This window comes from Oncorhynchus mykiss, chromosome 7 (assembly GCF_013265735.2).
Source record: "Oncorhynchus mykiss isolate Arlee chromosome 7, USDA_OmykA_1.1, whole genome shotgun sequence".
In the NCBI taxonomy this organism is placed as follows: Eukaryota; Metazoa; Chordata; class Actinopteri; order Salmoniformes; family Salmonidae; genus Oncorhynchus; species Oncorhynchus mykiss.
The window spans coordinates 49,907,261-49,927,144 of record NC_048571.1 but is presented as its reverse complement, the minus strand read 5'-3'; the positions used below and the strand labels follow the sequence as shown (position 1 = coordinate 49,927,144).

Here is a 19,884-nt window from a genome sequence, read left to right as displayed (position 1 = left end):
GGTGTGACGATGATGATCAAAATTGGTTGATTTGTGATCTTTGGTTTAAGTAGTGTCTATTTTCCAATTGCACAGTGTTGTTTGGAACTCATAAAATATGTCCATCGTTGGAGAGGTGACTGTGTTGCGGGTAATATCTTTGCTACACATGCAACACTAGGGATTTAATGCTCTTGTTTTCTCTGTAGCTACCCCATACACAAGTCTGGGATATTTTTTTGTCTCTGAGTCATGTCACAATAATGTTCTGTTCTCATGTAGTATGGTGATTTTTGACAAGTTTGACCTTGTCCCTTTCTCTTCAGATAGAGTTGTTTTGATTGTCCTGGGATAGCCCTCCCCATGTTGGCCATGCCGATCAATGTTTATACCTGTTTTTTCTTCTAAGAGCCACTGTCCCTGACTTCACCTCTCCTAACCTCTCTCATTTGGTTTGTGTTTCTTTTCAATATTCCTTCCATGTATTTTGTGGGTCATCCTCCATCACCCGCTCAGTCTTTTCTATCTCCTCCATTAGACACCCTCTGCCATGTCTCTTAAACCCTCTCTCTGATTTCCTCCTGTAGCTGCCCCTGCCATGTCTCTTTAACCCCCTCTCAGTTACTCCTGTAGCTGCCCCTGCCATGTCTCTTTAACCCGCTCTCAGTTCCTCCTGTAGCTGCCCCTGCCCTGACATGTCTCTTTAACCCTCTCTCTGCCCTCCTCCTGTAGCCACTCTGCCACCCTGCCCTGTCTCTTTAACCCTCTCTCTGCCCTCCTCCTGTAGCCACTCTGCCACCCTGCCCTGCCATGTTGCTTTAACCTTCTCTTTGCACTCTTTCTGCAGCTGCTCTGCCATGTCCTGGTTCCTGGGCCTGTGGATTAGCCTAGGCTTCCTGCTGCTGTGCCAGGCCACACTGTACGAGACTATCCAGCAGCACCACGTTCCGCGGCCTGGACGCAATGCCATACAGATCCTGGGTGAGCCCCTGTCTCTGTTCTATCTGCCACATCACATGCTACCCAGTACCCAGCCAGTCTCTCAGGGGAGCTCTCTGAGAAGTGTCAGGGTATAATAATGCTATGTTACCATTCACCGTGTCCCTGGTGGATACAGTGAGAAAACAGTCTTCTGTCTTTTTGTTATAGCGATGGTTTTTGATGGTGGTTTGAAACCACTATGGTAGCTACTGTGAGAAGAAGAATAGTGCCCTGTGGTTGCATTCGTTGTTGTGCTTGTTTGTTTCTATAGATGCTAGCATGGTATAATGGATTGTTTGTTTCTATAGATGCTAGCATGGTATAATGGATTGTTTGTTTCTATAGATGCTAGCATGGTATAATGGTTTGTTTGTTTCTATAGATGCTAGTATGGTATAATGGATTGTTTGTTTCTATAGATGCTAGTATGGTATAATGGATTGTTTGTTTCTATAGATGCTAGCATGGTATAATGGATTGTTTGTTTCTAAGGGTTCATTGCTTATGGCTCCAGCTCTACATACAGCACCAGTCAAAAGTTTGGACACACCTACTCATTCAAGGCTTTTTCTTTATTTTTACTATTTTCTACATTGTAGACTAATAGTGAAGACGTCACAACTATGAAATAACACATATAGAATCATGTAGTAACCAAAAAAAGTGTTAAACAAATCAAAATATATTTTATATTTGAGATTCATCCAAGTAGCCACCCTTTGCCATGATGACAGCTTTTGCACAGAGTTCCCACATTTGCTGAGCACTTGTTGGCTGCTTTTCCCTCACTCTGTGGTCCACTTCATCCCAAACCATCTCAATTTGGTTGAGGTCGGGAGATTGTGGAGGCCATGTCATCTGATGCAGCACTATCAGTCTCCTTCAGCCAGTAGGTGTGTTTTGGGTCATTGTCCTGTTGAAAAACAAATTATAGTCCCACTAAGCGCAAACCAGTTGGGATGGTGTATCTTTGCAGAATGCTGTGGTAGCCATGCTGTTTAAGTGTGCCTTGAATTCTAAATAAATCACCAACAGTGTCACCAGCAAAGCACCCCCACACCATCACACCTCCTCCATGCTTCATGGTGGGAACCACACATGCGGAACCAAAAATCTAAAATTTTGACTCATCAGACCAGAGGACAGATTTCCACCGGTCTAATGTCCATTGCTCGTGTTTCTTGGCCCAATCAAGTCTCTTATTTTTATCAGTGTCCTTTAGTAGTGGTTTCTTTGCAGCAATTTAACCATGAAGGCCTGATTCACGCAGTCTAATCTGAAGAGTTGATGTACAGATGTGTCTGTTACTTGAACTCTGTGAAGCATTTATTTGGGCTGCAATCTGAGGTGCAGTGTACTCTAATGAACTTATCCTCTGCAGCAGAGGTAACTCTGGGTCTTGAGCTGTTCTTGCCATAATATGCACTTGGTCTTTTACCAAATAGGGCTATCTTATTACCCTCCTACCTTGTCACAACACAACTGATTGGATCAAACGCATTAAGAAAGAAAGAAATTCCACAAATTAACTTTTAAGAAGGCACACCTGTTAATTGAAACGCATTGCAGGTGACTACCTCTTGAAGCTGGTTGAAGGAATACCAAGAGTGTGCAAAGCTGTCATCAAGGCAAAGGGTGGCTACTTGGAAGAATCTCAAATATGAAATATATTTTGATTTGATTAACACTTTTTTGGTTACTACATTATTCCATATGTGTTATTTCATAGTTTTGATGTCTTCACTATTATTCAACAATGTAGAAAATAGTAAAAATAAAGAAAACCCCTTGAATGAGTAGGTGTGTCTAATCTTTTGACTGGTAACTGTATAAATACTTTATCTTCAAAGTTGTTTTTATTGACATTCTGATACATTCTTTGGAGTAAATATTTTTTCCTTGGAGTTGATTGTAAATGTTTAAGCTCAGCTGCAGCTGCTGTTTTGATCAGAGGTTGAAACTCCTCCTCAGCCCCAGATAGACAAAGAGCACTTTTTAACGGGAGAGGATTCTCAGTGTGGGGAAAGAGTGACTGCAGCATCCTGAATCTATCAGACGAGCTGTTTGGTTGATACGTAGGACAAGCTCTAGGCTAAACTCCCCATCAGTATGCTATGAGTGCAGGCTGCTTTGATCACAGTGGCTCACATGGAAATTACAATTATGTTTCTCTCTCCCTCTCTGGAAACATTCAACAATTAAATCCAGTTCCTTGTCGACTGTGGGGGCAAAAGGGGAGGGTGCCAGTGAGGTGGGTCTGATTTTCCCCGTTTATGTGGCAGTAGACAGTGGTGGAAAAAGTACCCAATTGTCATTATCGAGTAAAAGTAAAGATTCCTTAATACGAAATAACTCAAGTAAAAGTGAGTCACCCAGTAAAATACTACTTGAGTAAAACTCTAAAGGTATTTGTTTTAAAATATACTTTAGGATCAAAAGGGAATATAATTGCTATAATATACTTAAGTATCAAAAGTAACAGTAAAAGTATAACTCATTTCAAATTCCTTACATTAAACAAATCAGATGGCTCCATTTAAAAACACTCCAACACATAATCTGCAAACAAAGCATTTGTGTTTAGTGAGTCCGCCAGATCACAGACAGTAAGGATGACCAGGGATGTTTTCTTGATAAGTGTGTGAACTTGACCATTTTCCTGTATTGCTTAGCATTAGAAATGTAACAAGTACTTTTGGGTGTCAGGGAAAATGTTTGCAGTGAAAAGTAAATTATTTTCTTCAGGAATGTAGTGAAGTAAAAGTTATCACAAATATAAATATTAAAGTACAGATACACCCCAAAAACTACTTAAGTAGTACTTTAAAGTATTTTACTGACGTACTTTACGCCAGTGGGAGTAGAGTTGTGGCGTTCATTCTCTCCCCAGCCATGTGTCTTTGGCAGAACCAGGCTGCTTTAAGCATTTAACAATGATTCGCTCCCCGCAGCTGCTGACAACAACAGTATTCCAAACCCCTTTCACCAGGAAACCAGCTGCTGACAACAACAGTATTCCAAACCCCTTTCACCAGGAAACCAGCTGCTGACAACAACAGTATTCCAAACCCCTTTCACCAGGAAACCAAATCCCAACACCTGTTAAACATTGATGCTATCTATCTGTGCTTGTCTCATTCTCCGAGCCATACTGCACCATGGAGTGAAACACCAGTAATTGAAGCACAAGGCCCAAAAAAGGCATTTATTTCTCCGATGTGATGTCAAGGCAAGTATGTTGATAACGAATTAGCTTTTTAACACGAGAACCGCCTGCACCTAGAGAGGTCAGCTAAGTTAAGGGTGAGAAAAATATCCTCCTGTTCTAGTTTTGTGAAAGTTATGGTCAGCGAGATCAGCTCACACACACACACACACACACACACACACACACACACACACACACACACACACACACACACACACACACACACACACACACACACACACACACACACACACACACACACACACACACACACACACACACACTTATTCTATCCTTGTGGGAAACTACAAGTAATTTCCATTCTGAGAGCAGGACTGTTAATTTTGAGAGTAAGAGTGCTTTGTCTGAGAACAGGACTGTTCAGTCTGAGAGTAAGAGTGTTTTGTCTGAGACCAGGACTGTTCAGTCTGAGAGTAAGAGTGTTTTGTCTGAGAGCAGGACTGTTCAGTCTGAGAGTAAGAGTGTTTTGTCTGAGGGCAGGAATGTTCAGTCTGAGGGTAAGAGTTTTTTGTCTGAGAGCAGGACTGTTCAGTCTGAGAGTAAGAGTGTTTTGTCTGAGAGCAGGACTGTTCAGTCTGAGTAAGAGTTTTTTGTCTGAGAGCAGGAATGTTCAGTCTGAGGGTAAAAGTGTTTTGTCTGAGAGCAGGAGTGTTCAGTCTGAGAGTAAGTGTTTTGTCTGAGAGCAGGACTGTTCAGTCTGAGAGTAAGAGTGTTTTGTCTGAGAGCAGGACTGTTCAGTCTGAGAGTAGGAGTGTTCAGTCTGAGGGTAAGAGTGTTTTGTCTGAGAGCAGGACTGTTCAGTCTGAGAGTAAGAGTGTTTTGTCTGAGAGCAGGACTGTTCAGTCTGAGTAAGAGTTTTTTGTCTGAGAGCAGGAATGTTCAGTCTGAGGGTAAAAGTGTTTTGTCTGAGAGCAGGAGTGTTCAGTCTGAGAGTAAGTGTTTTGTCTGAGAGCAGGACTGTTCAGTCTGAGAGTAAGAGTGTTTTGTCTGAGGGTAAGAGTGTTTTGTCTGAGAGCAGGACTGTTCAGTCTGAGAGTAGGAGTGTTCAGTCTGAGGGTAAGAGTGTTTTGTCTGAGAGCAGGAGTGTTCTGTACTGTGAAAGTGGATGATTCTTGGCACAGAAGAGCAACGGATGCATTTATTGTTCAGTGTGCTATGGAGAAGATTGGGATGGTCAATCAGCAGCATGTACTCAGTGAGTACTGTCACTGGCTTATTTTCAAATTCTAGAATGATAGAAAGGCTAAGTTAAGCTCAGGCTATCTACAACTAACAGTAATAAAGCATTACAATAATTGGCAATGACACGTTATAATACATGCAGTATAATCACTATTGGATGTGTTGACATTCACAATCATATTCAAAAACCACTCCAAATTTATGTTGCCTTTATGTTGGCCGGGTGATGGACACTTTTTGTTGTTGTTGTTTTACTGTACTTTCAAGGCCTTTTAAGTGCTCATCAATCTAACTCATGTGCATACTGGCGTTAACCGATCTAACGAGAACTGCTTTCTCGGAATTGAAATGCTATGATGAATATTTGTATTAGAATTGATTTTATAATCTTAGGATGCTCTCTGGTTTCAGCGACCAGACTATGTGATATAAATATACTGTATACAGTGTGTGGAGACAGTCGAGAGTGAGATCTCAGATTGATGAACACTTTGGTTTTATGCTTGGCTGTTTTCTGGAATCAAATACAATTTAATGGATAGTCATAATTGAATAGGAGAAACGTTAAACAGAATTCAACCGGGATGCATCATATTTACCTGACATAATGCATAACTCTGTAAGATGCTTTCATCTGGTTACATACATGGTTTTGATGCAGAGAACATTGTAAACATCTTTTTTTTAAATGAACTTTACATGGTTACGGCTCAAAGCCTTTTAAGATGGCTACAACTTTTGGCAGTCAATACACAAAACAAATAGCTCTGCGTGTGAGTGGTTGTGCTTCTGCCTTGTGGGCTGGACTCAGTCAAACTTGCCTTTGACGCAGTATTTCTGTTTACACAACTTCTGGCCTTGTACACACGTCACATTTTCAGAATATTGCAATATCGCCTAGTCTATATGCATTGTTTTCTAACAAATTGTTTGACTGACAGGCATGTGTTCTGTGCCAAAAAGAAGCCTTGAATGAAGGTAGTGTGGACCTCGATATGAAGGCTGATTTTCACACTGGCTACCTGAGCTCTCTGGCTGAGTGAGTGAATGGTGCAGGAGCTCTCTGTGTTCAGATGAGGGTGTGGACATATCTCTGCACAGGGGAAGTGAAGGTCATGTTGAGCAAGGTACAAATGCGATCCTGGAGCCTGTTCAAGCATCTAACAATGTTTGAAAAAACGGCTTATCCCCTCCTGCAACAGCCAGCTGACAGAATGCCACTGTGCAGTACATGCATACCGAAAATATATGAGAGAGATAGGGGTTTTCAACCTCCATTTCTTTCTTTATTTGAATGTTTCAGTGACAAATATGCTGGTCAAAGTTGACGCTGGGATTGAGTAACGAGTTGCCTGACTGCTCCATCACCTACTCAGGAAGTGGCGCCGCTGCCTTCCCATGAGCCTCTGCTCTGTGGCCTCCCCTGCGTCCCCCCGCGCCAGGAAGATTGATGGCGCCCTGATTCTGGGCAGCCAATTCTAGTCTCTCAAGAAATAATCCACTACATTGACAGATGAGGGGAATGTGACATGACATACAAGCCCAGCTCAGCTCTCTCCTCACCTGCCAACCAGCACAGTAGTGCCAGGAACATTCCTAAAGAAAGCAGGCTGCTGCTGTGGATTTTACTGGACACTCTGCAGCCCAAAATAAGGGTCAAACTGTAACATCCAAAGGTATATGGATAGTTTTTGTTTGCAGGAGTCAGATTGGAATCAAACATTTCTTTACAGTCAGTTTTATGTTCAAATGCCACTGAATATTTAATTGTTTCCCTTCCAAATAGAAGTGCATTGTCATTGTGTCTCCTATCAATGCCCACAGGGATGATATTGAATACAATGGCGAGGCAGTCGGTTAATGATAGTGGCAGAACTGTTTAAGGCGCCCTTAGATCTCTGAGGGCACTAGCTGATTCCCATTCCAATGTAGGCTACAATATTACGATTTACAGTATCATACACCATTATTAGTTCTGATGGAGATGTCTTCAGCTGTCATTTTGATGAAACAAATATGGTGTTTTTCAGACACAATTAGAAGTCAATTGTTTGTTGCAGTGTCGGTGCTAAACTGTCTCTCATTGTTGATTAAATCAGCAGAACTGGTGACAGACAGGTTAGCCAGTTGTTTTCCACATTGTACATGAAGATGCAAGCAGCCACTATGTGTGACTGTGAACTAATGATGTGATTAAGAATCACTTGATGTGATGATGTGATTAGGAATCAAAACATATATTCAGAGGGAAATTGTGAGATATAGGCTGCTTCACGAAGTGGGAGGCTGAGTACTTTGTTTTGGAGCAATTCATGCTGATTTTTTTAATGGTTTATAGCATAAGGTGAATAGGTCATGAATTCCACATTGAAGCTAGTCTCTCATAGAACGATTATGTGTGTAAAGCGAGAGAATCTGTCAGGACCGAACAGGATGCATCAGATAAGGCTAGCAGTAGTTCCAGTGTTTGGGTTTTTCTTCACTTGTTATTTGGTCAAATCATGATTTCGAATTTTGGAAGAGGAGGGGACAATTGACCCGTAACTTGCAAAGAGAGAGGGTGGAGCTCCTCGTTCCGATTCCGCTCCTGGTTCTAGCATTTCTTGATCTCTTCTCTTAACATGTATCGACCCAGAACTTAGTTCTGGGTTAACCGAGATTTTACTGCGGCAAACATGGCTTACCCATAGCATTTATAAAATGGTTAAAATGATTAACCTATTCACAGATGATTGGAAGGTGCTTTAATGAGATTCATGGTCAATGTACCATGTGATATGCAATACTCCCTCAGTCTGGGAAAACTCTTCAGGCATAAAAAAAAACATGAAATTACTATGATTATCCATCATGACATAGAAATAACCACATAGCTAAATTACACTATTAAAATGGATTCCTAATCACATTATTAGTTCACAGTAGAAATAACTGCTTGTATCTTCATGGACAACAACTGGCTAACCTGTCAGTACTTTCACCTGTTCTGCTGATTTAATCAACAATGAGAAACAGTTTAGCACCGACACTAGATCAAACAATGTACTTCTTATTGTGTCTGACAACACTATTTGTTTTGTCAAAAATGACAGCTGAAGACGCTTCATCAAAACGAATAGTGATGTCTGATACTGTAAATCGTAATTTTAAAGTAAGCAATAGCAGAAAATGAAATGTCAACCGATAAGGAGAAACCTAGCTGTCAATGTTGTTGAGTGGAGTCCTATGTTATGATGACCAGATTGACCACCCTCGTAACTGTAAATGTTGTGTTGAGGCTTTTTATATGACCAATGTATATGATTCTGACATCTATTTTGTGGTTTACTTTGACCTTTTCTGCTGTGGGGTCTTTTCTGTAGGATGAGATGTCTGAGTGTAGGTGGGTGGGTTGGTGAACCTTGGGACATCTATGTTTTGGTAAATGAGGACTGGATTGAATTTAGTAAACTTACATTTTTCCATTGCCATGAGGATGGCTAGCTCAGAAGAGGGATGATTAGCTACACTATCAAGTACACAATACACCCTTGTAGTTTTGCATGCATTTTACATTCAGTGAAAACATGAAAGAAACATACACTGTAATCTCACGATAGTGCTCAAACCATATTTAAATTTGTTCAACATTAATGTAATCCAAATGACTGGTTCACTTATGCAGCTTCCATTTACACGCTTTTCCAAACTGCCAAAGGAGCAAGCAAGCAGATTTACAACTACATGCATACTACCCACAGGCAAATAACATCTCACTATGAGTTTTCGTGTTTTTGTTTGGCCATTAATCTGATTAATTTCACACCCACTTTTAATTGCATTAATTAATCTGCTCGTGAATGGATGGTGGAATCAGAATTCAATTAAATTCCGCTCACTTGAATGAATGGCGACTTGATCCGATTTGAGCAAATTGGTTAAAAAGGAAACATTTGATCAGGTTGGCAGCAATGTGTCAAGGACTTCTCACCACGATTCACTGAAAAAGAGTGGTCTCGGTAGATTCAATTCGTACCGTGGTGCGGTTCGCTGATGGTGAGAACGCAGTCCGGACCAAACACAGGAAAATGACCATTATTATTAGTTGTTTGACTATAAGCATTTTATGAAATGTACACAGCATCATAACTTGAGATCTCTGAAACATTCTGTGAGTAGCAACGCATTTATGAGTGCATCCAATGCAGATTAAGGGAGACGGGGGCTAAACCGGAGATATAGGCTACTAAATATAGAGTGGTTATCTAATATAATATTAGAGTGGCTATTGCGTGGTTTCCTCCCGCATGTTGTTTCAAGAACAAAGCTAAAGTAATATCAAGATTGGGATACACAAGTAATGCTTCTTGGTCAAATAGCCCTTACACAGCCTGGAGGTGTGTTGGGTCATTGTTCTGTTGAAAAACAAATGATAGTCCCGACTACCTCAGGAAGCTGGTTGAGAGAATGTCAAGAGTGTGCAAAGCTGTCATCAAGACAAAGGGTTGGTTACTACATGATCCCATGTGTTTTGATGTCTTCACTGTTATTCTACAATGTAGAAAATAGTGCAAATAAAGGAAAACCCTTGAATGAGTAGGTGTGTCCAAACTTTTGACTGGTACTGTACATAAAGGAATATTAGTGGGAATATAGCCAAAATATAATTAAGAGAAAGGAGTATGGAATATATTTGATAAGCCAATGTTTTTTAAATACAGTGTCTATTGTGCAATTGGTTTTTTACTTGATTGGAGAAAGAAAAACACTAACGTGGCCAGTACGGTGCAATAAACCTGATTGAACTATTTATGGAAAATATATGCAAAATAATACATATAGGAGCAAATCAGTCTGAATATCAGGACGCACAACTACAACACTTTTCAACTACTAACTAATGTGCACATTGCATCTGAAACCGTTCTTTAGAGATTGCAACCACTCTATCCCCACGACAAGTGTGTTTAGGGCTCCATCTGCATTCATTCCACCTGGGCCTATTGACCCAGCTGTGGATTCAGAAAGTATTCAGACCCCTTGACTTTTTCCACATTTTATTACCTTACAGCCTTAATCTATTCAATTGTTTTTTGTGTCTTTCATCAATTTACACACGATATCCCATAATGACAAAGCAGCGATTACAGCCTCAGTTCTTCTTGGGTAAGACACGTTTGGCACACCTGTATTTGGGGAGTTTCTTCCATTGTTCTCTGCAGATCCTCTCAAGCTCTGTCAGGTTGGATGGGGAGCGTCGCTGCACAGCTATTTTCAGGTCTCTCCAGAGATGTTTGATCGGGTTCAGGTCCGGGCTCTGGCTGGGTCACTCAAGGACATTCAGACACTTTGTCCCGAAGCCACTCCTGTTATTGTCTTGGCTGTGTGCTTAGGGTTGTTGTCCTGTTGGAAGGTGAACCTTAGCCCCAGTCTAAGGTCCTGAGCGCTCTGGAGCAGGTTTTCATCAAGGCTCTCTCTGTACTTTGCTCCGTTCATCTTTAACTCAATCCTAACTAGTCTCCTAATCCCTGCCGCTGAAAAACATCCCCACAGCCTGATGCTGCCACCACCATGCTTTACTGGTGCCAGGTTTCCTTCAGACGTGATGCTTGGCATTCAGGCCTAAGAGTTCAATCTTCGTTTCATCAGACCAGATAATCTTAGTCTGAGTACTTTAGGTGCCTTTTGGCAAACTCCAAGCACGCTTTCATGTGCTTTTTACTGAGTAGTGGCTTCCGTCTGGCCATTCTACCATAAAGCCTGATAGGTGGAGTGCTGCAAAAATGGTTGTCCTTCTGGAATGTTCTCCCATCTCCACAGAGGAACTCTGGATCTCTGTCAGAGTGACAATTGGGTTCTTGGTCACCTCCTTGACCAAGGCCTTTCTCCCCTGATTGCTCAGTGTGGCCTGGCGGCCAGCTTTAAGACATGTCTTGGTGGTTGCAAACTTCTTCCATTTAAGAATGATTGAGGCCACTGTGTTCTTAAGGACCTTCAATGCTTCAGAAATGTTTTGGTACCCTTCCCCAGATCTGTGCCTTGACACAATCCTGCCTCAGATCTCTACGTACAATTCCTTCGAACTTATGGCTTGGTTTTTGCTCTGACATGCACTGTCAACTGTGGGACCTTACAGGTGTGCCTTTCCAAATCATGCCCAATCAATTGAATGGATTCCAATCAACTTGTAGACACATCTCAAGGATGATCAATGGAAATCAATTTCGAGTCTCATAGAAAAGGGTCTTAATACTTATGTAAATAAGTTATTTCAGTTTTTTTTTTATACATTTCCTAAAAATTCAATACAAATATTTTCACTTTGTCATAATGGGATATTGTGTGTAGATTGGTGTGGAGATTAATCAATTTTAGAACAAGGCTGTAATGTAACAAAATTTGAAAAAAGGGAAGGGGTCTGAATACTTTCCCATTCTACTGTATGTACTGCAGACTGGTGCGTAAAGACATATCCAAGCTAGTGGCCTCTATCCCTTATGTAAAGAATAACATTACCCGCTCGGACCCACTGGGCACACACTCATTGAATCAATGTTGTTTACACTTAATTTTAATGAAATTACGTTGAACCAGCATGGAATAGACAATGAATTGATGCCTGTGCCCAGTGGGAAGCCTTTAAATGTCCAGAATGACACCTCTATAGCCATCCACACAGCGGACAAGGGAGGAATTGTACAAGACTACGCCTTGTATAAGACTGAAGTACTCAGGGAACTGAATGATCAGAGGTTCTATAAGAGACTCACTACATTCCAACAGAGCAGCTTTTGGCTGTAATTGAACAGACTGTCACCAAGGGCATGCGTAATGGTGATATCACCTAAAGAGAACACTGATTATTGGAATGTAAAAACAGCTCCACACAGGTAATCTCCATTCCCTAAAATACTTTTTAATTAGATAAAACCCCAAAGGGACAGGACAAATATTCTTTGTGATATCAGACCAGGTTTGGAAGAAGGCATGAAGATCTCTGATCGGCTTCAAATTCCCTGATTGATAAATATGCCCACATGTATTATGACACTTTTGTTTAGACCCCACAATTTAGACAATAGTTAAACATCTCCCCTCCATGTCTTGATTTGCACACTTTGTACAAAACAATAAAATGCAGTGGGACAGGATATTTCTAAATGTAGCTCTTTATTAGCGAGCTATAATTGGCATGTTCACGTGTCTCATACCATGATCAACGGATGATAACCTCATCACCTGGGTGGTCTTAACCAATCAGAGCGCAGTAATATATGCTATGACGGTAAAGTGCATCCAATTATAATTCAGTATGTTTACAGATATGAATATTACATCCCCCTTCTTTAAAAAAATAAAAATAAATGTTCAACATATTCTAGCATTTCTTTTGAATACATGCTCTGTAGTTTGAACTCAAGGTAAGTAACAATTTATACTGCATACTGCACCAACTGAATCAACATAACAGACTCTGAAACAATGATTCAGCATACTTTTGAATGAAGGATTCTCAGCAACTCAGCTTTCACTGTAGCAAAGACATCTTAACATTTCAAACAAATACCATACCAAAGCATTTCAAGTCAACTTTTCAATAACAAGTTTACAGTCTGGAACTCTTTTAGGGCAGCGATCCGCCTACACCCTTTGACATTTCACAGGTCTAGGACAGCTCTGGGCTTGGCCTCTCTTCCTGACCTTGTGTGATACGATGCTGAGCATGCTTCTGTGTCAGTCAACAGTTCTTGTGGTGTTGCAGGTAAGTATGGTGTATGTTGTGCTGTGTGTGTGTTAAGGCCACATTCTCTTTCAGGGGAACAGTTCATCTCTTCAGTGTGTTGTTCTTTTGTGTTCAGTAGGTGACGACGATTCTGGCGGTACACCGGTCCTTCTGTGGTGCGGACGTGATATGAACATTCAGTGTCAGCTGGCTGTATGACTGCTGGCTTTCAGTGGCCATGCTCCTGGATTGTAACTGACTCTCCATCGTTCAGTGGTGGCAGTGGTCTCGCTGACCTGTCGTAGTCTCTGTGCACATTTTTCATGCATTTACTTGTATCTGACGACCTCAGGTTGCAGCTGCTCGTTGGTGCTGGGAAGGTTCGAGTGAAGTCTGCGGCACATCAACAGCTGGGCTCATCAACAGCTGGGCTGTTGTCAACTGGAGTGTTGCGGTATTCATGGAGATTTAGCTATCTGCACAGATTTTTCAGCACAGCCATTACTTTGAGGGTAATGTGGGCTTATGGTGACGTGTGAACTACTATGCTTTTGTGAAGGATTCAAACTCATTTGATTTGTAACAGGGGCCATTGTCAGATATTAAAGTCTCCTCAATGCCATTCCTGGCAAAGATTGCTTTCAGCTTGTGTATCACAGCTGCAGATGTGGTGCTGTGAAGTTTGTCAAGCTCGCAGTATCTGCTGTAGTAGTCAACGGTTACGATGTAGTCCTTGTTGTTCTAGGTGAACAGATCGGTTGCCACGACTTGCCAGGGTTGGTCTGGGATTCAGTGAGGTAACATTGGCTCTTTGGTGTTTGAGGGGCCTTGTTCAAGACAGGTGGGACCTTTACCAACAATGTCCTCTACTTGTTTGCACAATCCGGGCCAAAACAAAATGTCCTATGCTCTCTGTTTGCACTTTTCCATGTCCATGTGTCCAACATGGATCTTTGTCAAAATCTCTTTTCTGAGACTGGTAGGTATGATGATTTTCTCTCCACAGAAAATCATTCCGTTGTTCTGTGATAGTTCATCACGATGGTTCCAGAACTCTGAGACACTCAGAGGGCATTTTCTTCTCTCCTCAGGCCATCCATCCTGTATCACTTTCCTCAGCTGTGTGACAGCTTTCCTGGCTGTCCTTGCAGAGGTGCAATAGCTTTCCTGTCCCTGCTCAGATCTCCTTCAGTTTTATGTCACTAACTGGTAAGTTACTGTACACAGTGTGCACTTGCATGTCCATGCCTTCACTGAGGCTGCTGTCCTTCTAGGTAAGAAACTTCCTGGAGAGTGTGTCTGCGACAGGGATGTCTTTGTTTGCCTGGATGGTGAGTGACTGTGAAGTCATATTTTTGTAGTTGAAGGATCATTCTCTGTAGCCTTGGAGGGGCTGCGGATAGCGGTTTCCTCATGATTGACATGAGGGGCTTGTGGTCGGATTTCACAATGACTTGTCGTCCATATACGTTCTGATGGAAACCAAACATCCGAACAGAATGGCATGCAGCTCCTTTTCGATTTGAGCGTAGTTGATATCAAACTCCATGAGAGATTTGGAAGCATTGCCGATGGGATTTCCTTCTTGCAGTAGCACTGCACCTAGTCCATACTTCGACTCATCCGCTTGGAGTCTGAGCTCTTTGTTGGGGTCGTAGTAGGCAAGGATTGTTTCTGGTTCTCTCGTGATCAATTATTTCACTCTCTGGAAAGCAATGTTGTGTTGCTTGTCCCAGAGGAACTCACTGGACTGTTTTAGCAGCTGACGCAGAGATGCAATAGCATTGCAGAGGCTGGGTGCGAACTTGGCTAAGTAGTTGACCATGCCATGCACTGTTTTCAGCTCTGCATAGTTCTTTGGTGGCTCCATTTCTTTTATGTCTGAGAAATTCTTTGGATCTGGCTTGATTCCATTAGCTGTGAGAAGATGTCCGAAGTAGTTGACCTCTGTAGCGCCGACTTCTCTTCTCGGGGTTGAGCCGGACTCCTCTCTCACGGGACCTTTGCAGCATCGCTCAAAGGTTTCTGTTGTGTTTCTCTTTGGTTCGACCATAGACAAGGATGTCATCCACAATTGCCCCAACTCCATCGATGCCTTCGTACACTTCTTCGATCTTTTGCTGAAACTCGTCTTGGGCTGAGATAATCCCAAAAGGCAGGGGACGAAACCTGTAGCGTCCAAATGGTGTGTTGAGCGTTGTATGCTTAGATGACTCTTCTGTGAGCTTGATGGCCCAGTAGCCTGATCTGGCGTCCATGACACTAAAGTAGCTTGCTCCTGCTAGCTTGTGTGTGATGCCATCTAACGTCGGTAACGAGTAATGGGGGCATTTGATAGCCTTGTTTTTCTTGGGCCGAGACATACTCTGAGCTTGCCTGTGCGTGGTTTCTCCACCACCACTAACACGTTTACCCAATCGGTCAGTTCTGTAACCTTGGTGGTAATGAAAGATTGCTCCATGCTCTCCAACTCTTTCTTCAGATGGGCGCGGAGAGCAAGGGGAATCTTTCTCGGTGGGTAGACCACAGGGGTTTCGTCTGGGTCAAGGTGAATGGTACATTCTCCTGGGAATAGTCCTATTCCTGTAAAAACATCAGCAAACTCCTCCAGTACATTGTCTGTCTCTACTGGTGCTGTCACTGATAAAACTAGCTTGATGAGGTCCATGTCTAAACATGCTTTAAGACCTAGCACTGCAGGTGCTTTAGTGTCAACAATGTAAAAGTCCAACATCATGTCACTTTCCGTGTATTTGCATTTGAAAGTGCATGTGCCTTTTACTGGGAGCTGTTCACCACCATAACCAGTCAGTCTGCGCGTGGTGGGCTGTAGCTTGCACTCAGATGTCAAGCTGCGGTACTTATTCTGAGGAATAATGTTTACTTGTGCACCAGTGTCTAGTTTGAGCTTAAGCTCTGTGCCTTGTGTTCCTATCTCAATGTCAGCAAAGGCTTGCTCTGTCTCTGATATTAGATTTTTTTGTGTCACTGAATCAATAAACAGTTCATCCGCATTTGACTCTTTGATTGACATTTAATCATCACTGTACTGTTTTTTCACGGTAAGCTCTGCACACTTTTGCAAAGTGATTCCATTTGCCACATTTAGTACCCTGTTTGCCTTCCCTGTTTGTATCTACAATATCCACATGTTTTGGGGTGTTTTGAGTCTGTGTCGTTCTGTTTTGTTGAGTTCTGTCTCTCTTTGCTCTGAAGCGCGCTCCCTGGGCACCATAGCATTGATGTCTGCCTGACTGCGTGCACTGCTTGTTCACGTGATGCGCTCGTGCTGCCGCCGGAAATGGTTTTCATCTAAACCTGTGCTAGCTCGTGAGATATGGCTATGTCGATAGCTTTGTCCAGCGTTAGCTCAGACCCAACATTCAAAAGTTTCTCTCTCACTCACGGTGAGTGTATTCAAAATACAAACGGTCCCTGACCATCTCATCCTTGTTTGCATAATCACAGTCTTTCACAAGCAGACACAGCTCAGTCACAAACTGTTCAAACGATTCGCTAGCTCCCTGTACTTTCTCATCGAATTTGTCGCTAGCTCCCTGCACTTTCTCATGGAATTTGTCCCTAGCGAAAATCATATTGAAAATCATACTGGCCTGTTCACGTGTCTCATACCATGATCAAGCGAAGATGACCTCATCACCTGGGTGGTCTTAACCAATCATAGCACAGTAAAATGCATCCAATTACAATTCAGTATGTTTACACATATTAATAGTACACACCACACAGCATTATTGCCCAAATAATCCATGCGCACCTCAGAAATGTTTTGCCCAGTAGGTGGCTTTTGACTCAAGACTGAAATAACCTAGTAGGTCTTTGTAAGCCTACACAGAATAGTAAGTTAGTAATCGTGTATTATTATTATTATTATTATTATTGCTAATACTGCATGAGGCAATAAAACTGCCACACCAGTTGAGCCCGGTGATTAAATTGATTTTTTCTGTTGTTGTGAACTGTAGGCTATAACAAGTTAAACTTTTCAATTGAAGGCCTATCACAAACCTTTTTTTTATAGGCGATTCCGGCAGGCTAATAAAAACATGTTGTACATAAACCAGCCTATTATCTCTGAAGTTCATTCATTTATTGTTGATGGATACTTTAACTGTACGTTTAGGCAACTGTTAAATCGCTCACATACTTCTCTTCCAGAGAGCTTGAGGTACCTAGTCCTACCAGTAAGTGCGGTCTAAGCAGTTCCCTTATGATATCACATTACCGCCCTACATTAATTATATTGATAGAAAACCCTTGTTTACCTCTTGTGTCGCACAGATTTAATTCAACATTTAATTCTAGCTCACAATCAAGGATTGCTGTGCATTCCCTCCAGAGGTTTGGAGTGTAGGCCTATATCTATCTAGCCTTTTAAATAGGCCTAATGAACCCTTTGACACATACAAACACACATGTGAGATCATCCTACAGCGGTCCCTGCAGCGTACACTCAAACTGGCGTGATTTGAACATTAGAACATCTAGTTATGATTGACACAGCAGTCAGCATTTGAACCGGCCACACTGTTTTTTCACAAAAACATCTTGCACAGACACAGTCTTTGCAAACACCACTTGAAGCTGGAATTTCACTCTTCTTTCATTCACTCTTCTGACTGTCCATCAACTCTTGGCTGAACCCTACACTGTCACAGCCAGTAACACATATGCCTGGAATTCAGACATCGTAACCCAGCAGGAGAGTGGTTTAGTTGCTGTAGCACATTCAGAGATCAATTTATAGCCAGTAACCTAAAATAATTCATAGATCTGAAATAAATAAAAAATTGTGTTTGTGATAGACAAACAAAATTACTGAGATGAAAGGCAAGTTCCTATCGAGTTCAGAAAGCTATGTTAGAGCTCTGTGAGACGTTCACAGTGATGGTTGTCACGCCCTGACCTTAGAGAGCCTATTTATGTCTCTATTTGGTTTGGTCAGGGTGTGATTTGCGGTGGGCATTCTATGTTTTTGTTTTCTAGGATTTTGTATTTCTATGTTTTGGCCAGGTATGGTTCTCAATCAGGGAAAACTATCTATCATTGTCTCTGATTGGGAACCATACTTAGGTAGCCCTTTCCCTCCTTTCAGTGTGGGAAGTTAACTTTTTTTGTGGCACATTGCCCTTAAGCGGCACGTTTGTAGTGTTTATTGTTGGCGTTATTTCTAAATAAAAGGAATATGTACGCTCACAACGCTGCGCTTTGGTCTACTTCATTCGGTGCAGACGTTTTGATCAATAGTCACCTTAGTATGCACATTTTCTCCAACACTAAATATACAAATATGCATTTTACAGTTAGTTATAAGAAGGGTGAAATCTTATAGTTAAGTCGTTTTATGAAGTGATTGTACTAAATTTCAAAAAAATGTAAGTAATTTCAAAACATTTTCATACAGTTTTGTTGAATAGAAAATACATCATATAAAATATTTCATTTTTTCATTTTTTTTAATAATGTACTGTGTATGAGTGCACCTTAAACTATTTATACCAGAAAGGTGATATTTACAGTGCCTTGCGAAAGTATTCGGCCCCCTTGAACTTTGCGACCTTTTGCCACATTTCAGGCTTCAAACATAAAGATATAAAACTGTATTTGTTTGTGAAGAATCAACAACAAGTGGGACACAATCATGAAGTGGAACGACATTTATTGGATATTTCAAACTTTTTTAACAAATCAAAAACTGAAAAATTGGGCGTGCAAAATTATTCAGCCCCCTTAAGTTAATACTTTGTAGCGCCACCTTTTGCTGCGATTACAGCTGTAAGTCGCTTGGGGTATGTCTCTATCAGTTTTGCACATCGAGAGACTGACATTTTTTCCCATTCCTCCTTGCAAAACAGCTCGAGCTCAGTGAGGTTGGATGGAGAGCATTTGTGAACAGCAGTTTTCAGTTCTTTCCACAGATTCTCGATTGGATTCAGGTCTGGACTTTGACTTGGCCATTCTAACACCTGGATATGTTTATTTTTGAACCATTCCATTGTAGATTTTGCTTTATGTTTTGGATCATTGTCTTGTTGGAAGACAAATCTCCGTCCCAGTCTCAGGTCTTTTGCAGACTCCATCAGGTTTTCTTCCAGAATGGTCCTGAATTTGGCTCCATCCATCTTCCCATCAATTTTAACCATCTTCCCTGTCCCTGCTGAAGAAAAGCAGGCCCAAACCATGATGTAGCCACCACCATATTTGACAGTGGGGATGGTGTGTTCAGCTGTGTTGCTTTTACGCCATACATAACGTTTTGCATTGTTGCCAAAAAGTTCCATTTTGGTTTCATCTGACCAGAGCACCTTCTTCCACATGTTTGTTGTGTCTGCCAGGTGGCTTGTGGCAAACTTTAAACAACACTTTTTATGGATATCTTTAAGAAATGGCTTTCTTCTTGCCACTCTTCCATAAAGGCCAGATTTGTGCAATATACGACTGATTGTTGTCCTATGGACAGAGTCTCCCACCTCAGCTGTAGATCTCTGCAGTTCATCCAGAGTGATCATGGGCCTCTTGGCTGCATCTCTGATCAGTCTTCTCCTTGTATGAGCTGAAAGTTTAGAGGGACGGCCAGGTCTTGGTAGATTTGCAGTGGTCTGATACTCCTTCCATTTCAATATTATCGCTTGCACAGTGCTCCTTGGGATGTTTAAAGCTTGGGAAATCTTTTTGTATCCAAATCCGGCTTTAAACTTCTTCACAACAGTATCTCGGACCTGCCTGGTGTGTTCCTTGTTCTTCATGATGCTCTCTGCGCTTTTAACGGACCTCTGAGACTATCACAGTG

The 19,884-nt window shown here is 41.7% G+C and overlaps 1 protein-coding gene across 3 annotated transcripts in view; it reads left to right on the top strand.

The window, feature by feature from the left end:
* Positions 1–19,884, top strand: part of LOC110527961 (chemokine-like protein TAFA-1) — a 276,554-nt gene that overhangs the window by 9,431 nt on the left and 247,239 nt on the right. For all 3 annotated transcript variants that reach the window (XR_005052595.1, XR_005052596.1, XM_021609612.2), the window contains exon 2: positions 827–960. Coding sequence is in view for 1 of the 3 variants with exons in the window: in XM_021609612.2 (XP_021465287.1) it covers positions 837–960 (124 nt within the window). In the remaining 2 variants the exon portion in view is untranslated. The remainder of the gene's footprint in view (positions 1–826; positions 961–19,884) is intronic.